This window comes from Mus caroli, chromosome 4 (genome assembly GCF_900094665.2).
Source record: "Mus caroli chromosome 4, CAROLI_EIJ_v1.1, whole genome shotgun sequence".
NCBI classification, from domain to species: Eukaryota; Metazoa; Chordata; class Mammalia; order Rodentia; family Muridae; genus Mus; species Mus caroli.
In genome coordinates this window covers 131,199,602-131,209,937 of record NC_034573.1, presented here as the reverse complement: position 1 = coordinate 131,209,937, position 10,336 = coordinate 131,199,602, and the positions used below count along the sequence as shown (strand labels likewise).

Here is a 10,336-nt window from a genome sequence, read left to right as displayed (position 1 = left end):
CTCACTCTGTAGACCAGGCTAGCCTCGAACTCAGAAATCCGCCTGCCTCTGCCTCCCGAGTGCTGGGATTAAAGGCGTGCGCCACCACGCCCGGCTGAGGTTGTACTTTTTAAAAGTTTGTGTGTATGGGTGTGTGTGTTTGAGTGTGTGTTTGAGTGTGTGTGTGTATGCCGGGATTTGAACCCCGGTGCCTCGGGCATGCTAGGCCAGCACTCTGTCACCAAATGACTGCTCCCAGTCCTCAGATGGGGTCCTCTAGCCTGCTGCCAAGCAGGGTTAGGTGGAGAACCTGACTGTGTTAATGTCATTGGTAGGTTCAGTTCTGTTGTAACTTGACTGTGTTCTTTTCATACCGGGTCAGCTCTGTTGTCTTGTCTCAAGAGTGACTCAGGGAGGATTGATTGGCATATGAAGTGGGAGGGTCATGCAGATAATCATGTGGAGGTTGGTGGTTGTTGCCCATGAGACCAGTTGCAAAAGGTGGAGTTAAAATTACTCATGCATTTCTGTTGGTAAATCCAGCTAATGAGGGAGGTGCTATTAACTTTTAATGTTTACTGATGCTACTTAATTTTGGGTCCTAGGGACTGAGCTCAGGGCACGCACACGTAGCCAGCTTTCCACCAGCGAGACCCTTCTCTTACTGTCTCATCTGTTTATTGCTACTGTGGTGCTGGGGTGGATTGGTCTTCAGCTTTGCCTAGTCAATGTTGCTCTAGAAATTTCAGAGTGCATTTTTTGTGGAACCGAGAGATTGGGCACCTGTGTTGGATAACAGTGTCAGATCGCCCTGACGCTCGAGTCACAGAGAATGTGCACCTGACTTTGACCCTCGGAAATGAACTCAGGTTTGCTGGAAGAACAGTGTGTGAGTGTGTGTGTGTGTGTGTGTGCGCGCACACACACATATAAATACACATCCATATAATTTAACTATATAGACTATTTTCTATAACTACATATACTACTCTATATAACTATAATATATATGCACACATTTAATTAGTTTAAGCGTTGGAGTGTTTTGCTTTGTTTGCCTGTGTACCACATGTGTGTGCCTGTGGATGGAGACCAGACAAGAAAAACAGATACTCTGTTTGTGAGCTGCCCTGTGGGTACTGGGAACCAAACCCAGGTCCTTTGTAAGAGCAGTCTGTGCTCTTATCCAGTGAACCATCTCTCAGCCCCTAAAAATGTAACTTTGATTTTAAATTCTATGTATGCATGGGATATGTGGGTATGTAATTCATGTGCAGGTGCCCGTGAAGGCCAGAGGAGGCCATCAAGTTCTCTGAAACTGGAATTACAGGCAGTTTGGAGTCATTTGACCCAGCTTGTGGGAGCTGAGCCCCTGTCCTCTGCAACAGCAGTGCATGATTGTAACCCCTGGGCCATCTCTCCAGCCTGGAGCATAACTTTTAAAGCCGTGCCATCACTGGATCATAGCCCCAATCTCCTCTTACAGTCTCTGGCTTTTCTTCTGTGTTCCTGAGTTCTCAGATATACAATCTGAGGGTATTAACATACTGAAGTGACATTCCCCAGGGCGGCTCTCAGGACTGTGAGTGTTTACTGAAGACAGTTCAGAATATTGAAAGACTAACCTTGACGACTTGACAGTATTTTGGTTAGATTTTCATTCTGTCCTGAAAACTTAGATGATTAGTCAGCCCTCTGTGTTCAGCCAGCTAGGGGTGGAAAATGGTGTGTGTTAGGGGGAAAAAAGTCCGAGGGGCTGGAGAGCTGGAGAGCTGGAGAGCCAGCTCAGCAGACAAGAGACCAGTTGAAGCTACACGAGCCCAACTCCCAGCACCTACACGGTGCCTCACAACCATCAGTAGCTGCGTTTCAACCCCTCCTCTAACCTCTGAAGGCACCAGGCATGCACACACTGCACACAAGATATGCAGGCAAAACACACATACACAAAGTAAAAAAGCAAACAAATGCTCAGAGGTGTTGCGCGCCTTCAGTCTCAGCACTCAGGAAGCAGAGGCAGGTGGATCTCTGAGTTCGAGGCCAGCCTGGTCTATACAGAATGAGTTCCAGGATAGCCAGGGCTATACAGAGAAGAAAACCCTGTTTGAGAAGACCAAAAAAGAAAAAAAGAAACAAACGAGGGGGGGTGGGGATCTTTGGCTGGGCAAGGTGTCACATCTCTCCCCTCCCTTCCCTTCCCCTCTCCTTTTCTCTAACAGGCTCACCTGGAATTTAGGCTTTGAACTCACCATATAGCTAAAGGTGATTTTGAACTCTTAATCCTCCTGCCTCTACCTCCCACGTGTTGGGATTCCAGGGTCAAGATTATATGTGTGTGACACCCCCATAGGAAGTCTTTCCTCAAAGCATTTTCTTTATTTAATAAAAAAGTGAGTTTAACCATGCGTGATGACACATGCCTTTAGTGCCAGCACCCGGGAAGCAGAGGCTGGCAAGAGTTCAGGCTAAGCCTGGTTTACAAGTTCTAGGCCAGCCAGAACTAGTGAGTCCCTGTCTATTTTTTTTTTTTTAAATTAATGATGAGTTTTGTTTGTTTTCCTTTTTTTATATTATAGGCTCAACTCTCTTCATATATTTAAAAGGTATTTTGTTTGTATGGGAAGAATCATTTAAATTTCTATTAAACTTTCCCCTAAATTACAAAAGATCCGAACTGTTTCCTCAGCTTACTGGTGTTGATTTGTCTGTCTCTGTCTCTGTCTCTGTCTCTGTCTCTCTGTCTCTCTGTCTCTCTTGTGTGTGTGTGTGTGTGTGTGTGTGTGTGTGTGTGGTGTATCAAGTGTGCACTTGTACACTGCCTTCTGGAGTCTTGTTTTCTCCTTGTGTCCTATGGTTCTTGGGTTGAATTCAGGCATGTCCCCAGCCTTGGCCAGCGTTACCTGCCAGCCAGCTCACTGGTCCTCGACAGTCAGTCAGTTGCAACAAATAGCAACAAATAGTCTGTTCACCTGTGCAGAGTTTTCTGACAAGCAGACTGATACTGTGTTTCATTTTTATGAAGCAGTAACTTAAATCATCCTAGGGCTGGAAGAGATCTATCTGCTTTCTGGTAATGTTAGCCTTTTCAGGAGAAAGGTGAAACCACCGTTGTCATTGTCAGCACATTCATGCTGTATTGAAGTGCTGTGCCTGCCTCTGACATCCCTGTGAAAAGCACCCGAAAGGCTGGTTCCGTTCCCAGCGCTGTGCAGGCATTCATGGTGGCGGCGAGTACCTGGGAGTTCAGCCCTCAGATCCTGCCCAGGCAGGAGTATTACAGGCCTTTCCCCCACCCCCAAAGGGAAGCACAGGAAGTCCAGCTATTGCGCTGGTGTGATGGCTGAGTGGCCAAAGGGTAAGAGTGCGCCGTGCAAGCCTGAGTCTGAGTTTATCCTCAGAACCCACACCAGAAGAAAACCCACTCTGACCGTCGCCTGCCCACTGTAGCGTGTGTGTGCATGCACGAACACACAAACTGCGCAAGGAGAAAATGGTCAGGATGGAGTCCAGACTATCCATGAGTTCTAGAACTTGCCGTGAAGCCAGTCTGTCCTCTTAGTTCTCTCTCTCTTCCTGACTATCCCCTGAGTGTTGGAACCGCCGTCACGAGCCACCACGTCTCACTTCAGTGTTTTAATACCATTTTGATTCTATTTTAGGTTTAATCATCTTTCTTACAATGTAAGGATTACCGAGAACTTTTGAGGGATTCATTCTAGCTAAGTGTTCTTGACAGGGTAAGGATAGTTTCAGGAAATACAAACGAGATTAATAAAATAATGATTGTTTCCAAGTATATAAAACATGGAAGAGCAAATGAGCCTTAACAATCTGTGAGGTAGTGTGTGTGTTTTAAATAGGAGTTATTTAAATAGCCATTTTGGGGACCAGGGAGGTAACTTAGTTTTGTAAAATGCTTACCGTTCAAACATGAAGACCTCCATGAGTGTGTTCAGTCCCCGGCATCGTCACAAGAGCTAGCCACTCTCCTGTAATCTCACTGCCGGATCACATCTCGCCGGATCAGGTTCAGTGAGATCTCCTAGCTCAGGTACAAGGAGGTAGAGCAAGAAACTTGACTTGGCTCTCTGCCTCGCCACACAATAAGCATATAGAAGCAGGTACCTCCAACAAAAAGCTCTGTAGGTCGTGTCCTATACATATATAATATAAATTATCTTAAAAGAACACATTTTGTAAAATTATTAATTACTCTTTGGAAAATTATCGATATAAATAACTGCTTCTTTTTCCCTCCCAGATATGGCCGCGTGGAAAGTGTCAAGATTCTCCCCAAGCGGGGGTCTGAAGGAGGAGTGGCTGCCTTTGTGGATTTTGTGGACATCAAAAGTGCACAGAAAGCTCACAACTCCGTCAACAAAATGGGAGACCGAGACCTCCGCACGGATTATAATGAGCCAGGAACTATTCCGAGTGCTGCCCGGGGACTGGACGAGACAGTTTCCATAGCGTCTCGTAGTAGAGAGGTTTCTGGGTTCAGAGGAAGTGGTGGAGGGCCTGCTTATGGTCCCCCACCATCACTTCATGCACGAGAAGGACGCTATGAGCGGAGACTCGATGGGTAAGTTCCAAGGTTTCGGTAGGCAGGTATTTTGTATTTGATGTGGTGAGAAACAGAAACTCGTATTTAGGGGCCCCAGATGGATTTAAAGTTTTGGGCATTCTCAATGTTTCCTGTTTTGGGTTGGAAACGGAAGTTATTTCTATCCCAGTGGCTGGTACCTCACTGAATCGTAGAGGATATTTCCTGCAGCAGCTTGGATATCTACCGGGAGATCACATGGCGGAAGAGCTCCTGTAGAGCTTCAGTTTTGGGGTTACCTGGCTTCTAGAAGGACGTGTCCTCCCTTTGGATATTATCAAGGCCTTCCTTGGATATATCCTTACTACCAGATGGAGCTATTTGGCTGCCGGTTTTGTCTTCGGGCTATTTGGAATATATCCGGAGTATCAGAGCCTACAAAGCTTGTAGAAGCTGATGAGCACCTCTCGGTTTTCAGTATGTGAAGTCTACAAACAGATCGGATTGTCACAGAGAATCCCGCAGATCATTGATTCCCTCACTTGGATGCTACAAACAATACGCCAGCGTGGAGTGGAAATGTGTGCGTGGGCGAGGAGGAACGCAGGCTACCCTTGGTTCCCATTTTGGATCTACTCACTTTCCGTGGAATTACACTTGATGCAATTGGGGAAACTGAGGCGATGGACATTTCTAAATGCTGGATATAGCCGTTCCTAACTGCTGGGATGTATGGGATGCTATGAGCTCAAGACTCCAGTAGCTGGGGGGAAGAGGATTACTGTCGCTTCCGCCCTGCTGAGGGAACTTTAGCTTTGCACGGTCCGATCAGTTGTGGATACAGCAGTCAGACTGTCCGGGCTGGATGTCTATAAAGTGAACAGTTACCGGCAACTTTGTTCCTCACTGGTTGGAATTATAGAGAAATTTTCCTCGTTTCCATCTGCCTGGCTCCTCTTTAGGGATGCAGATTTTTTATGAATGTGGATCAATTTATAATTGTCTACTATCTCAAGAAAGAAGTCTGGGGGTTTAAGAGTTACAGTTTGTTTGGGACTCGTTGCTTCCTGTGGAATTCTTTGTCTGGTCACTAAGATTTTTTTTCCTTGTGGTTCATCTAAATATCACTTGACACCCTTGCCCACTGAGAAGGTGGATTACCCCCGTAAGAGGGGCCAAAATGGGGGAAGTTATGGTCACAGTTCTCTCCCTAGATTTAATTGGGATTATAGGTCGTGTTTCCACAGTTGGAAAAGGTTGGTATGTCCTGACCTGTGTATATTAGCCCCTCTTCTAACCCAAGTCATACTTTCTCTTCCCCACTAACTCTAGATGCATTTAGTACTAATAGATGAATCCGAGACTAGCAGTTAGATTTCAGCTCTGCTCCTCTCGTGCCTGCCTCTGTGTTTCCCTAATGGATAAGTACTGCACATACTTATGAGATACCAGCTGTAGCAGTAACCGCCTAGAAGTGTTGCTTATTGCTTCTGTTGTATCATTAATTATGGCTTCACCAATTAACACTTGGTAGTGTGCAGAAACAAACGTTTGCTTGTACGTATCAAAGGAACCTTCTTGTTAGACATTGAAATAGTCGAATTTTGGAATTACAGTTAATGAAAAAGGAAAATAATGTCATTTAATACACTTAAGAAGGAAATATATTACACACACACACACACTTTACCAGCCTAGAATTTTTATCATGATAGCAGCAGCAGAAGCCACAGTGCTGACTGCTACTGTCTGAGGAGGTGTCCCCCCACCCACCCACCCACCCACCCCATGAGATGCTTTCCAGGCCACCACAGAGACTGAGCTCAGGTCCTAGTCCCCAGTGAATGCCTGGAACAGTGACTGGCAGCTAGCACCCTTCTGGGGAGCTGGAGACAGGCACCTCTGGCGTTTATTTTCCAGTCAGCCTACTTCAGTTGGTTGGCTCCAGGTTAAGTGAGAAACCTTCAAAAATAAGGTCTATGTTGGGTGTGGTGACCTACATACACCTTTAATCCCAGCACTGGAGTCAGAGGCAGGTGAATGTCTCTTGAGTTTGAGGCCAGCCTAATCTATACAGTGTATCCCAGATCTTACAAAGTGTGAATAAAAAATGAGGTTTAAAATGGTCAAGGAAGACACCCAGTTTGTCCTCCATGTGGTCTTGGGTCTGTGCAGATGTACATGCATCCCAGACACGCGCATGCACGGCTCGCAGCCTAGGGTAGTAGGGTTAGTACTGAGTGAACTGGAAGATGAAAATGAGTTCTGATGCAGATGCTGGAAGCCTAGGGCTGGACTGAGAAGATGATCGTAGCTGCCACAGAACTTGGAGTCTAGCCTTGTTGGAGAGATTTTAATTCTTTGTCTTTTATGATTCTTTATTTCTTTTTCTTTTTCCTTTTTTAAAGATTTATTTATTTATTTATTTATTTATTTATTTATTTATTTATTATATGTGAGTACACTGCAGCTGTCTTCAGACACACCAGAAGAGGGCATCGGACCCCATTACAGATGGTTGTGAGCCACCATGTGGTTTGCTGGGAATTGAACTCAGGACCTCTGGAAGAGCAGTCAGTGCTCTTAACTGCTGAGCCATCTCCCCAGCCCCAATTCTTTATTTCTTTGATAGAATATTATTGATAGAGGTTGAGATTGCAGAGACTTTCCAGTGGTCTGTCTGCGCCCTGCAGAATAGACAACTTAGAGTTTCTTAAAAAAGAGTAGAGTAGGGACCTTCCTTTTTTTCCTTTTCCTTTTTTTTTTTTTTTTTTTTTGGAGGCAAGGTCTCACTTTGGCCTCACCCTGAGACTCACTTATCTCTGCCTTCATAAAAGAGTGCAGGCTGCCCTGCCCGACACCCTTCAATTACAACATTACTTCGTACCACATACGCACGCACACATGCACATGCATATTTGGTGACCATTCACGTCCTAACTGAGAATGTTCGGGGACTGAGGTGCCAGTCCATGGGAGGACACTTGCCTCCTCCACATGGGCAGGGTTCTGGGTTGGATCCCAGCGCTGCGAAACAAAACCAGTGATGTTAAGTTAGTTGATTGCTAATAGCTGCTCAGAGTAGCTCACAGTTGCCAGCATTGCTGGTCTCATCTCAGGCACCTTGAGTGCCGTCAGAGCCAAGATCTGAGTCACGGCGTGAGTCCTCCACTCACTGAGCATGCACGTTAAAATGAACCGTGGAATAGGTATTTACAAATGACATAAAGGTGGTTGGCAGCACAAGGAGGTAAAACATCTTTCATTCTTAGCTAACATTGTGTAGACTCTGCTAAGCAACACCCTAGGATTTTGATATCCTAATTGTTCCTTAGATTCCTTTTCACTTTAAAATATAATTATTTGGGCAATTTATGTAGCTTAGTGATTTATTTATTTAGAGTACCCAAGCATAAAAACTGGAGGAGAGGCCCGACAGTGGCTCATGCCTTGTAGTTCCAGTTCCTAGGGAGACTGAAGCAGATGGGTTGGAAGTCAGGTCTGTCCTGGGCTACACAGCAGGACCCTGTCTGTCTCCAAGGGAAGGAAGGCTCAGGAGTAGGACAATATTGCATCTGATTGTTTGTTTGTTTGTTTGTTTGGTAATCTTTCCACTGCAGACTTGGGCTGTCACAGGCTCCAGTGTCTTCCCAGTGAAGTGTGCAGTTATGTCTCAAGGTCACCTGCAAAGAATTAAAAGTATAGTATGTTTTACTTAGATGAAACTGCAAAAACCCTTTAACATTAAGCTGGTGTAACCTGGTGGGTGAACTCTTTTAATCCCAGTCCTTGGAGGCAGAGGCAGGCAGACCTCTTGAGTTCCGAGGGAGGCCAACCTTGTTTACATAGATCTAGGTCAGTCAGGGTTACATAGTAAGACCCTGTCTAAAAATAAACCTCAGCTAAACAGATAGAACAAGGAACTTTCACATTAAAATCAGGGTGTGAGCCAGGCATTGTGCGTTGTGCATTGTGCACTTGCCTGTAATCCTGATGCTTAAGACTGGAAGTTTAAGGTCATCCTTAGCTAGATAGGGAGTTGGAGGTTAGCTTAAGCTATAGGAGACTTTTAAAAAGGCAAACAACAAAAACAGAAAAAAGGTTGATGTTAACACACACACACACACACACACACACAAAATACACACCTTTTGATACAAGTTGGAAAACCCCCAATAAAGGGATTACCACCCAGGAAGGCCCATTATATAGAGAAAGTGAGTGTGCACATTAGTGCTGTCTGGAGTCAGGTGAAACGCCTAGCATGTGAGTGTTTGCTTACACTGAGGTTTGCGCTGTTCAGAAAGAGGCGAGGCATAAAGGCAGCTCTGACGTGAATGTTTGCATGATTTGCATTCAGTTTTGTGTGCTCCTTTCTGATTAAATATTTTCCCCTCCTAAATGCAGGGCTTCAGATAACAGGGAGCGTGCTTATGAACATAGTGCCTATGGACACCATGAACGGGGGACAGGAGCATTTGATCGGACAAGACATTACGATCAGGATTACTATAGAGACCCTCGAGAGCGGACTTTACAACACGGGCTCTATTACACTTCTCGGAGTCGAAGTCCAAACCGCTTTGATGCTCATGACCCCCGATACGAACCTAGGGCTCGGGAGCAGTTTACACTGCCCAGTGTGGTACACAGGGATATCTACAGGGACGACATTACCCGGGAGGTACGAGGCAGAAGGCCAGAGCGCAGTTACCAGCACAGCAGGAGTCGCTCACCACATTCGTCCCAGTCTAGAAACCAGTCCCCGCAGAGGCTGGCTAGCCAAGCGTCCAGACCCACCAGGTCCCCCAGCGGCAGCGGCTCCAGGAGTCGATCCTCCAGTAGTGACTCCATCAGCAGCAGCAGCAGCAGCAGCACTGACAGGTAGGTTCTCAGCTGCTCATCGGCGCGGATGAGTGAGCTGTTCACGTGTTCTCAAACACTCCGTGGTCGGTGGTAATGGCCATAATACTTCATGTTTATGTAATAATAACTTCATGTTTAAATAAATACTAACTTCATGTTTAAAGAAAGTAATCTTGGATTTTTGTGTTTAATGAGTAACATGCAGATATCGAGTTAACCAGAGTCTAAGTGATGATGGTTTGTCAGAGCTGTTGTTGAAATTCAGTTGCTGGAAAGGAAGAGAACTAGGGATGGAAGTCTGGTGAGACAGAGGCGTGAGCCTGGATCTCTGGAGTTTCAGTTTAACTTCTTAAGTGTGTGGAGTCAACTTCTCCATGGGGCCAGATGTTTCTGAAAGCTGTTTGGTTAAATGTGTTAGTGGAATCCATTGTTTATTATCAGCAAGTCAATCAACTTTAAGCATATTTTAACACCATAGTGTGCTTTATCAATTTTATAAATGTATTCTTTCCCCCAGCATTACGGTATTGTTCTTCAAGGCTGCAGAGACTCAGTTGTGGGGTTTTTTGGATCTGAAGGAGTTTTCTGTTAGAGATAACAATAATAAATTGAAGGTAATTAACAGGGAGACGTAGGCTTAGGCTGTAAGCCAAAGTGTTCCAAAACTTTGTTTTGAAAGTAGAGTTCAGTAGCTGGTACAACCCTTAGGTGACAGTAGATAGTCTTCCTGTGACATCTGGGCCTCCGCTTTCTTATTGCTTATGGGAACCTTACAGAAGAGGTAGGTATGGCAGCCTGCACCTATAACACTCCCACACAGGAGGCTACAACAAGAGAATCCCCACCCTGCCTGCACAGAAAGACCCTACTCCAGTCTGCCACTCTTCATAGCTGAAGAACCTCAGATTCCCAGAAGACAAACACTCTTTTGGTTTTTTTTTTTTTTTT

The 10,336-nt window shown here is 45.4% G+C and overlaps 1 protein-coding gene across 4 annotated transcripts in view; it reads left to right on the top strand.

Moving 5' to 3' along the window:
* Nucleotides 1-10,336, top strand: part of Spen (spen family transcriptional repressor) — a 70,448-nt gene that overhangs the window by 12,535 nt on the left and 47,577 nt on the right. For all 4 annotated transcript variants that reach the window (XM_021160275.2, XM_021160274.2, XM_029475803.1 and 1 more), the window contains exons 2-3: nucleotides 4,241-4,561; nucleotides 8,930-9,406. In XM_021160275.2, the coding sequence (XP_021015934.1) occupies nucleotides 4,241-4,561; nucleotides 8,930-9,406 (798 nt within the window). The remainder of the gene's footprint in view (nucleotides 1-4,240; nucleotides 4,562-8,929; nucleotides 9,407-10,336) is intronic.